Source organism: Schistocerca piceifrons, chromosome 5 (genome assembly GCF_021461385.2).
Source record: "Schistocerca piceifrons isolate TAMUIC-IGC-003096 chromosome 5, iqSchPice1.1, whole genome shotgun sequence".
Lineage (NCBI taxonomy): Eukaryota > Metazoa > Arthropoda > Insecta > Orthoptera > Acrididae > Schistocerca > Schistocerca piceifrons.
Genome location: NC_060142.1, coordinates 261,756,094 through 261,773,749, shown reverse-complemented (window position 1 = coordinate 261,773,749; position 17,656 = coordinate 261,756,094). Strand labels below are relative to the sequence as shown.

Sequence of the window (17,656 nt, the reverse complement as noted above, 5' to 3'; positions counted from 1 at the left end):
AATCTTTAAAATTATTGACATTACAAATATTATGAACATATACCTCATGATCTTGTAGTTTGCGACCAACTACTCTAAATGTGTTGTTCACTTGATGCTGGTAAATATGAACCTTTGACAAACCAGATGATGTTCCACTTGGAATCCATTTTTTATTGATGTCATCATACACCATAACCGATGCCCGTGCTGATGCTATGCTGAGTTCACTGAAACAAAAGCAAAAGCCATTGGCAACATCCACATGTGTAGTTGCTCTGTCGTACACTAAATGCTGAAAACAATAAGAGATCCTTAAACTTATCTAATCGAACATAACAATGCTATTAACACACATTTATTTTTTACCTGTTGTTAAACATCTAATACAATTTCTTTAACAGGCAAGGTAATAGATGATGATGATGATGATAATTATGAGAGGAGAAAAGAAGGAAGCACACCATTACAATTTTGTGTGTGTATATGAAATAAAGTTTAAACTCTTCTTATCCACGTGAAAAGGTACCAGTTGATGACTACATTAACTAATTTCATTCATCCTCAAGGACCACATATCAATAATAATGTGAGATGAAGTAGTCAGATAACAACGAAAATTTTAGACCATATTTGAGTGAAAAGTAAGAGCAAACTTCACAAAATTTAAAAAGGGAAAAGAAACTATATGACCAAGCACTTCAACAACAATTCAAGTAACTAATAATCTTTATATTAAAAGCTATGCAGCTTCCAAAAAATGTCTACAAATAGATAAGACAGATTTAACAGAGATGTCAGATTAAGCATGCTACAAGCAACATTTTACGATTTACTGTCAATGGTAAACATGCAGACAACCACAATAAGATACAATTATTTAAGATACTAAAATATAAACTCAAAATACTATAAAACTTGCCATGCCCAATAGTCTTCCCACTCACTATTACTTTGACTGCTCATGTCTGTAGATTGCGCGTGCAGTATGGATAGAAATCACACACAGCACATTACTTCACACTAACCACTACTAAACTGTTAACCAAGAATACTATCTCTATTACAGACATTTGAAAGCAAACAAATAAACATCCAACATTAGTCTGTGAACAGTACACAAGTAACACTGGAGAACTGTTGTGGGTATGAGAATTTGACAGCAAGTCTGTCTGCTCTGTTTTCTGCTGTGTGAACTCTGATGATAAAGAGCCGGAGGTTTAGACATATCCTCTTCCTGGCGAGATAAAGAGATGGCAAGCACCAAAAGTGAAGACACAATCTTTGCATACTAGAGGCAGTTACTGTACAGTGTAAAGAAGAGAAGCCTGAAGATCAACAACAACGTGTGAGCATAAACCCCTACACTTGAAACTCTGTGAAATAACTGTGATATAAGTATAGTCTCATCTCTCTTCTATCACAAAGACATGTAATGATTTACACCAGAAGATTTATTCTTCATAATATTTATCAGTTCAAACCTGTGTTAATCAAAGAATACTAACATCATTCGTGTTACTATTGCTGAGAAGTGACTGACTCCACAGTGTGGTATAATGTTAAATCACCAACATCACAAAGTATTATATCAGTTTCGGATGGACAGAAGAAGCAATCTGTTGTACTTCTTTAACAGTCCATTCCAAAATTCATTTGAGAAGATTTACAACATTATGTCAATTTGAGAAACCTGAGGGGCCCTGTTCATATTACAAATTCAATTTTCTACAGCTGTGACACTTTCATATTTATCTTCACTTGGTTTCCGGACTGAGTGGCCCATGGTCAATACTGATCACTGATACCTCCGCTAGATGCCTATATTACAATCCTGTACATAGAACAACAAATAAATTTGACAGGACATGGCTATCTAGGATACTCTATGACCTAAAACAATCCTATCAATCAGATTGCTTAAAAAAGCAAGAAAGCTGTGTGAAGATATACAACAATTTATTTAGGTATTCAAAAAGCATTATTAGATATTCAGTAGTAAATAATAAAGTCAGGTCTTTGTTGTGCATGAAAATTGCAGCACATACATGGACTGGGCACTTTTGAATTTTTTCCGAGTCATTATCTTCTGATTGGTTTGATGTGGCCAGCCATGAATTCCTCTACAGTGCCAACCTCTTCATCTCACAGTAGCACTTGCATCCTATGTCCTCAATTGTTTGCAGAGTGTATGTCAATTTCTGTCTTCCCCTATCTCTGAATGAAATGGGTAATAAACATTGTATACAATCTAAACATTCTGTGAGAGATTACTGTTAAGGGATTTGGGCCTCAGTGCCAAGAGACAGTGGCCATGTGTCCGCGAGTTGTGTTTGTGTGAATGTGTGTTTGAGTTTTCAGACAAGACTCCTTCCAAAGTAGAAAACAAACATTTTAGCGATCATTTTCATTGAGCCTGTCTGCAACAGAATGACCCCTCTATGTGGTGAGTAGCAATCTTTATCGTTTTCCTAATGAAGTTAGATTATTATATTTCACAGACACCAGGTCACCATGTTGTCATTACACAGTGCATACAGAGAGAAATTCATTGTCAGCTTAGTGGATTGAAGCCTGCACTACAAATTAAACTACTATAGACGAGAAGTGACCGTGTCAAAGAAACATTAGTGATGTTACTTGGGAGTGGAAATGTCAGAGAAGCACTACCCCAATCAATATTGGAGAAGGCTTTAAAATTACCTGATACGGGCTGTCAAAACTATTAAACAAACTACATGAAGCAACTGACGTACATAAATATTTGACAAAAAAAAAAAAATCTTTAAAGAGGCAACAGTACTTTTTTTTAAAGCTGTTCTGCTGCCCAGAAGTCACTGACCACAAGAATGGCCAAAACTGCTTACATTGGTGGTAACAATAACAGTCCTAATGTGAGAAGTAGGAGATGATGATTTAGTAAAAGGAAGGTTATATGGTGCGTCACTCGGATGAGATGTGACCCTGGTGGATGCCTGGCAATTTATATTCACCAGTGTGTGTTGTACTGACAGTGAAATTAGGTGAAAGTGGTGTAACAGTCTTTGGCTGTTTTTCCCAGTTTGGGCTTGCATCATTATCATTGGTAACTGACAAAAGTCATGGAAAAGTTTGGAAACGACTACACACTATGCTTTTAGAATAATGGAAGCAAATTTAAAATCCACAACTTTGGGAAATGCTACCCATTGAGATTACATGTTGTAATGCTGGGAAAGAAAGTCCCACACTATTCCTCATTACTGCCGTAACTGGAATGCACTAAGAGTTTCCAAGTCACTGTTAAACAAATACTGCTGCAGCTCATACATTAAACTCACAGTTATAAATGACATGTCAAATGAAAGAGCAACTCAAGTGCTGGATAAGCTGCAAGGGGCCCAATCACAGGGCTTGCTTTGCAAGGCCTCCATGTTCACCCGACCTAACGCCATGCAGTTTTTTCCTTTGGGGCTTCATCGAGGATCGTGTGTACGTGCCTCTGCTACCAGCAGACCTCCCTGAATTAAGAAACTGGTTTGAAGCAGCTGTTGCTACAATCACTGAAGACGGACTTATCAACTTTGGAAAGAACTCAGCTATGGACTTGACGTGTGCCGTGTGACACATGGTGCTCACATTGAACATTTATAAGGTTCTTGGTAAAACTGTTTGAGTTGCTGCTTCATTTGACATATCATTTATAATTGTAAGTTTAATATAATAAATATCATAAAGCGTTAAAACCCCCATATTCATTTATAAACACCCTGTATAAAGCGAAAGTGATGCATGTGAGTAACCCCACCGACAAGCACGTTCTCTATATTTACCATAATTGATTTTCTGTCACATGACAAGGCAAAGCAACTATGTAGAACAGTACTTACGGCAATGTAGGCAAAAAATTAGGTTGGTTACGTATGTCCAGTACCTAAGCCATATGAATATTATTTTCTTACGCTCAGACAGCACTGATTTAGTGACCATGGGGATACATGTGATAATCTTTCTAAATTTGTTATTTTAACTGCAATTCAAATCCCACTGTAACTTAGTGCTAGTTCTGTTCTCGTGGTCTATTCAGTATTCGGCATTCTTTGATAGAATTCAAAACAGAAGGATCAAGAGTGAATAACTGTACTCACTGTTTCCACAACTTCTCATGTTTATATACATTGGGTAAGAAGAGTTAGAAGGAGGAAATACGTGGAATTAATTCTCTGCTATTACCCTCTTTGTTAGTGTCCATTAGAAGTAGGAAGAGGATGGCTAGATATTACAGTGATATCATGCACACTACATCATTCACTAGATAAAACATTCATGTGAACAGGAGCACAACTGAAGCCCAATTACATGGTGAAAAAAGTATTTTTACTAATTTAAATGACTACATTTTATACAGTACTTTTCAATGATTGAAACAAAAGATATGAGATTTTGGATACCTGGATAATATGATTTTGAAATTACAATGGCAATGTTTATATAGAAAAAATTATGCTTGCATTTTCTATCACTTGTAAGTACACAAAAGGCTCTAATAATTAAAATTTTATTTGTTGTGTTGCATTCCTATCCTAGACGAAATTAAACGAGGAAAAGAATTTACATGAAACCCAAGGGTGCCAAAATTTAATGGAACTAGGTTTACTGCTGCACTACCCAACACTGTTACAGTAAAGTCACAGATGCAAGATATTTATAAAGTAAAACAGTTTATGAAAGAAACATGCCACAAATCTAACAGAATATGAAGCAAGCCAGCCCAGTAGCTACCTTTTTCGCACTTCCTGTGCCTGAGAGGTAACCTGAATCTGGTCTGCAGAACGACACGTGGAACTGAGAACAGATAACAGCTTAAATAGAAAGTCAGCTATAGTACTGGAAGTGAAAGAACCTACTAGATTTAAAGCACACAATTCAACTGAATCACTTTTTAAGTCTCAAATCTGAAGGTTACGCAACAGGATAGCATCTTCTAATGGAGACAAAAAAAGAATTTACATTTTACTAATGCAAAATAGAATTGTGAAGAATTACCTTAACCTTTTCATTAAGCCACAACAACAATTATTGGGGCTACACGAAGGTTTTCCTTATTCCACTGAAATTCCCTCTGCACCCACCCCAACCAACATCTGAGTATATTACAGTAACCAAAATTTATCAAAATACAAAGTGTTACCAACTATACCACACTATCACTGTCTGTTATGCCCTACAAAGACTAGGAGAAACTGAACTGGTAACAAATAATTACTTTTAACAAAAGGAAAAAAAAAGCGCTGGCTGAATTTGCTTGATACTCATATTTTTACAGATATGACAACAATGATTCCAGCAGTATTTTAGCTGTATACGAAGACAACCACATATGGTTCAATCATTATAAAATGAAAAGAGCACTGATAAACACTGCAGACCCAGACAAATGCCTATTCTTACAGTTCACCAACATTTGACGGGCAACACACTAGAACTGAATACAAAACCACTGACACAATGAGTATCACTATATCATCATGTGACACAACTTCAATGGAAAACCTTAATATCCATTACAGCTTCATACAATGCATTTAGTGTCTGCTGCAATTTGAGAGAAGGTTATACTATCATCATCTGATATTTCGGCTTATGCCATTGTACTGGCAGTAGTACAAAGTTATTATAGCAATGTTTCCACCTGTCAACCTAAAGAGTTCCACGAGTATCCAAAGAAATTTTGCTGCTGTTTTTCATATAGACAAGTTAGTCACTTTCGAGAAGTGTGACACTACAGGAACTAAATTTTATACACAAGCGAAAAGTTATTACATTCAAGAGAACTGGTCGCTATTTGTTATCAGAAGTGTAATGTATGAAAACTCTGTACTCCAGATTTCACACGGGCGGAGGGCCAAGTACCCCCTCTTGTCCCATCCACTCCCACCACCCGTCATCTATGCAGTGTACACAAATTCATGGAAGTTATGTAATTTACATCAACATGCAATTGTTCATATTTAGCATTTTTCTAAGCAGTAGAAACAAAGTGATAATGGAAGCAGCCAACGACCTTGCTGCAATGGTAACATTAGTTCCTATCAAATCACTGAAGTTAAGTGCTGACGGGGTTGGCTAGCACTTGGACGGGTGATTGTCTGGACTCACTGAGCACTGTTGGCAAGCAACTGCACTCAAGCCATTGAGAGGCAAACCGAGTAGTAGTACCAGACTCATAAATTGACACTGACCAGGTGAAGTGTGCTGACCACATGCCCCTTCATATCTGCTTCCAGTTATGCCTGCTGTTATATTTGGTGACAGTACGGTTGCTGTCAAAATGTCTTATTTACCTTTTTAATTTTGCCAGAATTAGATGAATCTGTGAATTTGAATTTTTAAGAGAAGTATATGCAAGAAAGAAGCCATTTTCTTGTATCATTTGTACTGAAAATGTGTAAAAAAAAACATATTTTTGAATAAGATTAAGTAATTACAGTGCTGAGAAACCTTGATTTTTTAAACTTAACTATTCAAAGGAAATGTATCACCAGTTGTTAAACTGGTGTGCTAAAATATACCTTCCTTCAGAAAGCAAGACCTGACCTTCAAAAAAGTTGAACTGTTGTATTTACACAGCAAATCACATAGTTACTATGGTCCTACAAGATATGCTCCAGCCTACTCTTTCATGACCTTTTTTTCTATTAGTGAAGTACAGTATTATATGTAGGAAGACAGTGCTACATATTTTGTCAAAAATACTGTCCACAATAATGTAAACTACAATTTTTATGGAAAATGAGTTATTGCCCTGTGGATATAGTTGTTAAATACTTTAAGCAAAACTTAAATTATGAATAATATTTCAGATAATTTGCACAATAAAAATACAAAGGGTCAGAAATATAAACTAACTCCAATGAAATGTCTCTTAAGGGGGACGTTCATGAAATTGACCAAAAATGTCAATTTTCGATTTATTTTTTATTTGTTAGTATAACTCATGGACAATAAGTTCCCAAAGTTTCAATGTTGAAATCGCATCCAAAGTGCCTGAAAATTAATTAAAAGTGTGATGCAGCCTCCCTGCCACGTCCACGTTTTGAAGCGGCTCTTCAATACCAGCTCAGTGAACAATGATTCTGTGTATTACTTTCAACCAAAAATGCGCGGGATACATCTAGAAGGCCATGATACATAATCTTTGGTTTTATAGATCATATTTGACTCTGTTCCATATCTTATAAACAATAACCAACTAGATGCATTGTTTATGACTAAGCATAAGTTAGTGAATGGAAAACGTGAGAAACAACGACCAACCAGCAATGAGGCCATGTTTGAAGTAAGAATATCAGCTGAAAATGTGAACTCGTCTCCTAGCAGCTCCAAGCGAAAAACTGGTGAGGTGAATGGTGCATACTACAGTAATGAATCTCGGTACATTGGATTTAGATTAATTGATCTTGAATTATTGACTGCAGCAGTGAAATTTTCTTGTGTTTGTAAGACGTGTGGTAGTGATAACATTCAGATTATACATGATAGTAAGGGAGTAGGCTTGGCGGCCAATTTTCATATTGTGTACAAAAAATGCGATGCTGATAGCTCATTCAAAACTTCTAAATGTGGAAACTGGTACTATGAAGCTAATATGAGGTTTACCTATGGATTGAGGTGCACTGGAGTTGGGAGAGAAAAGGGAACTTTATTGTGTGGAATAATGAATATGCTAGCGCCACATCTGAGACTTACACAAAAAAACTGTGTACTGGAAAACATAATTTCTGACTTGTGTGAGGACAGTATGATAGCAGCTAGGAGCTGGTATGCAAATTATTTTTAAGAAATCTGTCAAGGAATGTAGTGTCAGATATGTGAAATATCTTGGGAATGGTGACTCCAGTGCATTCAAGTCTGTGAGTGAGAGCAAACCTTATGGAGAACTCTCAATTGAGAAATGAATTTATAGGTCACATCCAGAAGACTCAAAAGAAGATGACAGACTCTCTTCAAGTGTATTTTCGCAAAGCTATCAGATAGTACCTATCCAGTGTAAATGACATGAAAAGTGCAGTATGGGCTACTGATTTCCACATGTTGTCAACAGATGAACACCCCATTCATAATCTGTGCCACATTAGCTGGTGTAAATATCTACAAGCTCAGACGGATAGCAACCCCTACATTCACAAGGAGAGGCTTCCAAATAATATCCTGGATATTGTCAAGCCCACTTACAGGTTTCTGGCCGATCCTGCACTTCTCAAAAAGTGTGTTCATGGCAAAACCCAAAATCCAAATGAGTCTCTAAATTCATGCATATGGAAACGATGCCATAAAAACACATTTGCATCTGCTACAGTTATCAGAATTTCAACTTATGGTGCAGTTTTTGTATTTAATGATGGGAACATGGGGAGGATGAAGGTATTAGAAAGAATGGGCTTCAAGATAGGAAATTTTAATAAAGACATTCTGATAAAAATAGATTTACAGCACGTCTCTGCAGCTGAAAAGTCAGTTGAAGATCTGGTAAAGGAAAGATGACAGACAACAAGAAACCAGAAGAGAAGCCTTGAAGGGAAAGACGACCCAGAGTACAAATATGGTGCCTTCTGAAGAAATGACATAAGGAAAAGAGTTAGGTAGAACTTTAAACTGTGTTTCCTGAGAAGTTTGTTTTTTAATGTTTATGTACCTTTTCCTCAGATTCGATGAATGCTAGAATTATGACATTTTGTGCACATATTTCTGTAAAAAAGCTGTTTCAGTTTAAGAGGGATTTTTTAAAAGAAAACCACAAATGTAAAACCCTTTGTCATACATATTTTTTCTTCAACACATTGTAGCATCTACACTTTTATACTGTGTTAAACTCTGAATAACTTGAAAAAATTATTTTCCAGCAATTACCAGCTCACATAGTTGTAGATTTTTCCACCATTTACCTGACCACACACTCGTAATAATCAATCACTGTCCAAACATGTTCATCTGGCGCTTGATAAATGCACGATGATCAGTCTTTTTTTATTAACAACATCCATTACTTTATAATGATTTTGGTTTGGTGGTTGTGTGGTTAAGTGTTAGATTACAATGCAGAAGATTTAAGGTTCAATACATGGTTGGTCCTAGAATTTAGGCTTTAATAAGCCTAGTGAGCTATCACAGTCACTAGTCTTCATTAGCACACAAATTCTATTGGCATCATTATTGTTAATTTTCTGGCTTCCTCCCTTTTAACACTGTTATCATGACAAAGAATGCCGAAGCTCTGTCATTTCATATAAACTAAATGTAGAGCCATGACGGTCAACAACCCACTTACACATCCATACAATATCTGCCAAAATATCACAATCACAATTAGTTTGCAGATGGAAACTAAAGGGTAATATAGTCCATTAGATTAGCCATTGCCAATCTGGGCTACTTGCATTAGCCAAAAGTCGGGTAATCTGCAGTATAGTCACCTTTCTTTTTCCTGGCCTTATCCCATATCTTCACATGGTTGGCACGTTGATCTGAATTGGATAATGAAAGTTTGTGGTAGAGGGTGCCCAGATGCCCTCCATGCCCACGCTCCCCTTCTCCAGAATGGAACATGTAATCCCTCTGTCTGCATCTAGTGTAATGCCACTTGAAAGTATGTGAACGGTTTTGGAAGTGTTTGCGAAACATGGAACACAGGCAGAATGCGGGCATCGGCCCGGTACTCGCCTAGTCAGAAACAAACGAAAGAGCATATCCAGGCTGCCTGGCACATAGGCCCTCACAGTTAATCTGCCTGGCGGATTCGACCTGTGAACTCTGTCTTCCAAATCCCGGAAGCAGCATGCTAACATATGCAGCTATCCAGCAGAGTAAAACAAATTTAATCACAAGGCCAAAGTCATTAGAAACTGAAAATAAATTCGGATTTAGGAAGGATGGGGAAGGAAATTGGCTGTGCCCTTTCGAAGGTACCACCTAAACATTCGCCATGAACGATTTAGAGGAAAAATCGCAGAGGAAGGGATGTGAACCACCATCCTCTCGAACACTAAAAGGAAGGAAGAGATTGGGTTTAACGTCCTGTCGACAGAGAGATCATTACAGATGGAGCACAAGCTCAGATTGTGTCAAGGATGGGGTAGAAAATCAGCTGTGCCCTTTCAAAGGAACCATCCCGGCAATGTCTGCTTGTGTGTGTGTGTGTGTGTGTGTGTGTGTGTGTGTGTGTGTGTGTGTGTGTGTGTGGGTGGGCGCGCGCGCGCGAGTTATACCTATCCTTTTTTCCCCCCTAAGGTAAGTCTTTCCGCTCCTGGGATTGGAATGACTTCTTACCCTCTCCCTTAAAACCCACATCCTTTCGTCTTTCCCTCTCCTTCCCTCTTTCCTGATGAAGCAACGGTTGATTGCGAAAGCTTGAATTTTGTGTGTGTGTTTGTGTTTATGTGTCTATCAATGTGCCAACGCTTTCGTTTGGTAAGTTACATCATCTTTGTTTGTAGTCATTACATTCATAGACAACAGATCCACAGGTTTCCTTTAATGTGCTTTTTCTTTTTACCAGTCAACTAACAGTGCAGAAGTGTGAAAGATACTCAAGATCGTTGTGCAATTTTAGTTTTGGGAATTGCATTATGTGTAAAGGAGGGCGGAGACATGAATTTGAGTTCAGATACACAATGATCGTTCAGTTAAAAATTGTCCACTAGCTGCTTACAACAACGTGTGTTCTCATGCAAGAAGAAGGGTGGTCAATGCTGCTACTAACAGCATGATACCAGGCTCCCGCAAAAGTTACTGGGGGTCTTGCGGAATCAGTCTATTAATTTATATATATAAAACGCAAATCCAACACTTGTCCCCAACACTGTGGCTGAGGGATGGCATTTAGAAGTGACCGGAACTGTTATATGATGTGCTTCAAATGGCAGTTTTCTTACAACACATTTGTATCCATATTGACTATATCTCTGATGATCATTTTGGAAGATATGTATGATACTGGATTACACCATTTACCACTGTTGGTCATTTCATTCTCACACAATTAGAGGCGAAAGATATCTTTAAATACTTTTAAATAGTGAGAGACCAGTATTTGTTCTGAGGAATAACATGATAAACTCCCATTTTACGGGGTGGTACTCTCCTCCATTTCACAAATGGTGTTCATATGCAGCTGCACGATAGTCTCCTAGGTCGATATTGAGCGAGGTAAAACACTGCACTCTCATTCGGAAGTTTGAAAGTCCAAATCGTTCTCTGACCATCCAGCTTTACATACTACTTGAGTTCCCCGTGAGAGTGAGTACAAAGTTTCACTCCCTCCTCAAGAGAGAGAGAGAGAGAGAGAGAGAGAGAGAGAGAGAGAGAGAGAGAGAGAGAGAGAGAGAGAGAGAGAGAGAGAGAGGGGGGGGGGGGGGACAAAAGAACAAACAAACAAATCTCTTCGCCAACTGAACTTGCATGTTGCCCCAATACTTGTATCAAATCAGTATCAGTTTGAGGAGAAACAGAACACGTACAGGACAATGACTAGTAGCAACTGTACCCGGAGCTGTGTCATGAAATCACAAACCTATTTCTTTAGCAGCAGAACTAATGTGAAATTATATGCAAAGGCATCAGCATTAAAAAATCAAGTCAAATACCCCCACTAAAAGCAGAGGAGAGATGGATAATCTGAAACATTGAGGGCCACAAGGAACTGCTTGCTGAGAAGATGGAAGAAAAAATAGACGTCAACTTGGAAGATACAGGCGACCCCATATTAGTTAGATTTCAACAGTGTCTTGGAAGACTTACGATCAAACATGTCAGAAGGACTGGATAACATTACTTTGTAAAATCTAAAGTTATTGAAGAAATTGGCAACCAAGTCATTATTCTAGTTGATGTGTAAATCTTTGCAACTGGAGACATATCACTGAACTTTTACAAGACTAACACCCCTACAATCCGAAAGATTTCAAAGGGAGATAAATGTGGAAACTGTTGCAAAATCAGGTTAACATCTCATGCATCCGAGTTACCAACAAGAATAATATACAGAAGGAGAAAAGAAAACTGAGGATCTAACAATGGAAAGTCCAGGATGGAATAATACACACTAAGAAAAAAACAAACACATTACAACACATTTGAGTAGCTAGTTGGCAATAATCACTATGTGGACGATGTGGCCTATTCTACACCATATTTTAAATCTGTGACGATACTATGCTGATTATATTTATATGTTTTGACGATGCCATTATGGCCGTATTACTGTAGGACATGGTATAAAAAAGATCTTCAGATGGTCATTACAGACTGAAACCGGTCATCGTCTAAAGAATTCATTTGTGATCAGACTGGAATAATAAAGCACATTACAAAGGAGTTATCAAGCTGGTCACAAATGATATTCATACAGGTATCAACAGAAAATGCAAAACTGTTAACTTTGACAGCTGATGGATAAATGTGTGACACTGTAACGCAATTTCACCGCACAGCTGGTGAGGATAGTCAACAGAGTACATGTTGATATAAAGATATTTTTTGCGAATTTCACTCCGTGTATTCAGCTGGATAGTAACTATGCCTCACGGACAGGCACGTGAGCAATATACGCAGATGTCCACACCTGATAGAGGACATGAAGTTGGGCTCAAAGAAGGCAGTTGGAGTCATCAGCGAATCACTCGACATTTGAATAGGAGTGATGCCACAATTGGATGACGTTGGCAGGAATGGAAGCGGTCGACCTAGAGAGACGACAGAATATGAGGGCTGTGCAAACTTGAGAGAAGCACTCAGAGTCCTGGATACATCATCATCATCGATCCAACATGCAACTGGTGCTTCTGTGACCACAAGGACCATTAATAGGTGGCTCACAGAAAGGGGGCTGAGCTCACAGCATCCCTGGTGCTGACAACCATTGACCTCTGTATACTAAAAAGCCCATTTGCAGTTGAATTGGGTATATTTGGCCTGGAATCTCATTGACTGGAACAGAACTGTCTGCAGTGATGAGTTCTGCTTAGAACTGAGCCCCAGTGACCAGCGAAGATGTTTTTTGAGACATCCCCGACAGGGGTGGGATACCGACCTGACTGTCACTCGGCATATGGTGCGACAACCAGGAGGTATGGTCTAGGGGCCATTTCATATCATATCAGGGTTCTTTTGGTTGTCGTCTGGGGCATCCTCACAGCACAGTAGTACACTGCGAATACTCTAGTTGCCGTTTTGCTGCCCTTCCTTGCCTCATCTTGAGCTTACATTTCACCATGATAATGTCCACCTGCAAACAGCGAGAGTTTCTATTGTTTGTCTTCATGCTTGCCAAACCGTACCTTAACCACCAAGGCCGTCAGATCTCTCCCCAATTGAGAATGTTTGAAGCACTATGGGCAGGGCCCCCCAATAAGCACTGGAATCTGATGCTATAATGCACCAATTGGGCAAAATTTGGCAAGATATTCCACAGGTGGGCATAAAACAACTCGATCAATCAATGCTAAACTGAATAATTGCTTCCATAGGGGCCAGAGGTGAACCAACACGTTATTGACTTGCTCAATTTGTGAAGTTCTCTCTCTCTTGAAGAAAACACCCTATTATTCTGAATTTTTTTATCATTTGTTTGTATGTACATGTATGTCACATCTGCCTATTTCCATCCCACTCTCGTAATTCCTTGTGGTGCTTTGTTTATTTTTGTTTTAGAGAGTATTATGAAAAGGACAGATTGCTACTCACCACACAGAGGAAGCACAATGAAAAGCTGGCTAAACATTTTCGCTTCCAGCAAAGAAGTCCTTTGAAATAGAAAACACACACACACACACACACACACACACACACACACACACACACACACACACACACACACACACACAAAAAAACAACCATTCACGCAAGCACAATTCATACATGCATGGCTACTGTCTCCGGTTGCTGTACGCATTGGTATCGTGTGGTAATCCACTCAATTTGAAGAGGAATAATGCCACTGAGTGTGTTATATATTGATACCAAGCCACCGACATTCTACAGTTGGTAACAGAATTGCAAGTTTCTGTTAGATGCCGACAGTGGTCATGCCGGGCCTGGCAGACCAAATGGTGTGTGCCAGCTGGGTCACGTCTCCAGCGGCTCTTGACTATGAGCATCCTCTGCTACCACAGTATAGGATGACAAGTGGCCCTATGCAGACGCGGCCCAGTCATGGCTCCGATTCCATCTTTCATGCTTACTTTACGGAGCCTCTTTGCTGTTGATATTGAAATGGATGGAATCTGTTTCTTGCTGCATTATTTGTAATGAACCTTCGTTCACTTAGAGGAATACAAGTTAAGTAAATCTTTCGTGTTAACTTGTTCGTTAATCATTTCTACTCCTGTCCGGCTTTCCTATGACAGTTGCCACACCACTCTTTAGCTCACCTCTCCTTATCATTGTGTACGAAGTCATACAAAACAATGAGTTTGTGCAAGTGTGCAGCAATAATGCACCATCAGAAGCCACTGATTAGGATGCACAGTCGCTTCCAGTGTGGTCAAACCAGTTTGAGTGACCAAGAAAGAAGTGGCATGTCACCACTTCTGCATGCTTTGAACATGACAAAGGTCGCTGGCCGCTGGATTATGCGACGGACTTTCAAAACTTCCAAAGTGAGGCAAAAGTGGTAATGCTGTGGCTGTGTGGGGCCAATGGAGATGACTTCTTTAGCTGCCTGCCACAAATAATTTGCGCTGGGTTATTGCTGTGATGCCAGGACAGAGCACCAAAATAAACAGAGGAAACTCGTGGATTTTCCATCGCCAAAAAAGCTGAAGACCCAACCACTGGCGTCTGCAAAGAGGGGGCAACTGGCCCCCTTCCTGGTATCGGGATAAAGGCCTTTTATTTATTACAGTATTTTCATGATTTTCTAGCAATGACTGATTGCTATTATACTAAACTGCAGACTCCATGAACCGAGACCCTCTTGAATTTCATTGGATGCAAATCAGTGCCATCTGCAGTCAGTCTAATTCTAGAATCATGTTGGTATGACTGCACAATAATTTGACAAACTTGAGATTGAAATTAGTTCATCCGTTGCAGATCAATTCTAACGCCCAATTTGAGGGCGATTTTGGAAGATTTTCCACGTTCATCTAGTCATATAATGGCCTAGAATAAACTTTATCTGACAAATTCAAAAACTGTAGCTTTCAAAACAGATGTTATTTAACTACCGCTACTACAGTTAACAATAAAAAAATGGAAAAATAGAAGCATGGAAATAAGCGATAAAACTACAAACATGATCAAATATAAAGTTGTGTGTGCCATCAAAGTGAATAAGCCTTATATAGTATATTCCCTGTCTGTCCACTTCGAGGATTATTAACTTCCCATTTTTGTTGACTTTTTTTTATATCCATGAGGCTGTGCTCAATTGTTCGTTCTTCTTCTACAGCAGATTTTTAACTTTCTGTTTCCGCCCTGAATTATGGGAATTTTAATATAAAGTCTTTGTGAATATTCTGCAGCATCGGTTCATAACTCGTCAGATACCCTGGATTTAATCATGTGAGTATGTAATTTGAGATCCGACAAGGTGATGTGTACGTTAAAATGTGTGTGAAATCTTATGGGACTTAACTGCTAAGGTCATCAGTCCCTAAGCTTACACACTACTTAACCTAAATTATCTTAAGGACAAACACACACACACCCATGCTCGAGGGAGGACTTGAACCTCTGCCGGGACCAGCTGCACAGTGACAAGGTAATGCCGGGTGTTTGAGCCCGCTGTGGTGTGGTGCTAACAGATTATACTTGTGGTGTGGTGCTAACAGATTATGCTCGTTACAGGAGAAACCGACGCAGGAGCGCACTACCGTAAGCCTCTGACGGGTTACGGATGTCAAGATGAGGCATTGTGGGGAAACTGTCCAAGAGGGTGTTTTTGTTCCAGAACGCTCCAGCTCTTTCTGCATGGGGTAGTCATACAAGCTGCTGCTGCTGCTTTGTGCTTTTAAATTTTCCCTTGTCCCACCCCTCCCCCAATTTCTCCCAACATGTCAACTAGCGACTTCCTTCTCTACTCAACACTGCCTGGGAAGCATTTCCAGAAAGACAGCGAGTTGGTTCTCGAGGTACAAGCTGTACTGAAGAGCCGAAATGCCGACTTCTACAACCACGATCTCCAATACGTTCTCCACCATTCGGAAACACAATCACAGGTCGATTTTTTGGAGGTGGTAATTAAAACTGTATGACCAGTCGTAATAAATGTTGCACAAATCGATCGACCTCAAAGGTGAAAAAAGTCATGCGATACCTCCTAAGGTCGTATCAAACCACCTTTTGCCCGGCGTAGTGCAGTATCTCGACGTGGCATGTAAGTCCCCTGCAGAAACATTGAGCCACGCTGCCTCTATAGCTGTCCACAATTGCGGAAGTGTTGCCGGTGCAGGACTTTGTGCACGAACTAAACTCTGGATTGTGTCCCATAAATATTAGATGTGGTTCATGTTGGGCCACCCGGGTGGCCAAATCATTTGTTCCAACTGTCCATAATGTTCTTCAAACCAATCGTGTAAAACTGTGGCCCAGTGGCACGTTTTGGAACATGAAGTCCACGAACGGCGGCAAATGGTCTGCAAGTAGCCGAACATAAACATTTCGAGTCAATGATCTGTTCAGTTGGACCTGAGGACCCGGACCATTCCATGTATACACAGCTCACACCGTTATGGAGCCATCGACAGCAAGCACAGTGGCTTGTTGACAACTTAGGTCCATGGCTTCGTAGGATCTGCGTCACACTTCTTAATAGCATCAGCTCTTACCAAGTGAAGCGAACTCATCTGACCACACCACAGTTTTGCAGTCATCTAGTGTCCAATTGATAGCGTCACGAACCCAGCAAAGGCGCTGCAGCCCATGCCGTGCTGTTAGCGAAAGGAACTCGCGTCGATCTTCTGCTACCATAGCCTATTAACGCCAAATTTCGCTGCATTGTCCTAACGGCTACGTTCGACGTATGTCCCACACTGATTTCTGCGGTCATTTAACGAAGTGTTGCTCGTCTGTTAGCACTGACGCTAACGCCGGTGCTCTCGGTCGTTAAAAAAAGTGAAGGCTACTCGCCACTGCGTTGTCCATGGTGAGACCTAATGCCTGAAATTTGGTATTACCCTGTGGACCTCAGGATACTGAATTTCCTAATGATTTCCGAAATAGAATGTCGCATGCGTGTGTTCAAAGTCTGTTAATCCCCGTTGGGCGGCGATAGTCACGTCGGAAATCGTTTCACAGGGATCACCTGAGTGCAAATGACAGCCCCACCGTGCACTACAGTTTTATACCTGATACCGTCATCTGTATATGTGCATGTCGCTGTCCCGTGACTTGTCAGCTCAGTGTAAAGCGGTTGTTTTAAACACAACGTGAGTGGGAAGGCGTGAGGTTTTGAGCCGGTTCCTCGGCCGGCCGCCGGCAGTAGGTTACGCCTGGCGGTGTCGGCGCGGGCGCGCCCGCTCGCGCTGCCTTGCTATCGATCAGCCGCGCCACCCAGATGGCAGCCCGCGCCCAGCGCCGACGCCCCACCTGCCGCCGCGGGTCCGAGCCGTGGTCCACCACTACACATCCAGAATCTTGCACTTCAGCGCCACGTTCCCGACCGTATAAAAACTAAAGGAAGTCTTACCACCGCTCTTTA

General features: G+C 40.0%; 1 protein-coding gene across 4 annotated transcripts in view; it reads right to left on the bottom strand.

The window, feature by feature from the left end:
* The window catches only part of LOC124797962 (protein enabled), a 190,569-nt gene that overhangs the window by 39,437 nt on the left and 133,476 nt on the right, over positions 1 to 17,656 (bottom strand). For 2 of the 4 annotated variants that reach the window (XM_047261120.1, XM_047261123.1), the window contains exons 2-3: positions 4,741 to 4,803; positions 44 to 209 (exon numbers count right to left, since the gene is read on the bottom strand). In XM_047261120.1, coding sequence (XP_047117076.1) covers positions 44 to 209; positions 4,741 to 4,803 — 229 coding nt within the window. Of the gene's footprint in view, positions 1 to 43; positions 210 to 901; positions 1,126 to 4,740; positions 4,804 to 17,656 lie in introns of those variants that run through there. The other 2 variants (XM_047261121.1, XM_047261122.1) reach the window with 2 other exon arrangements.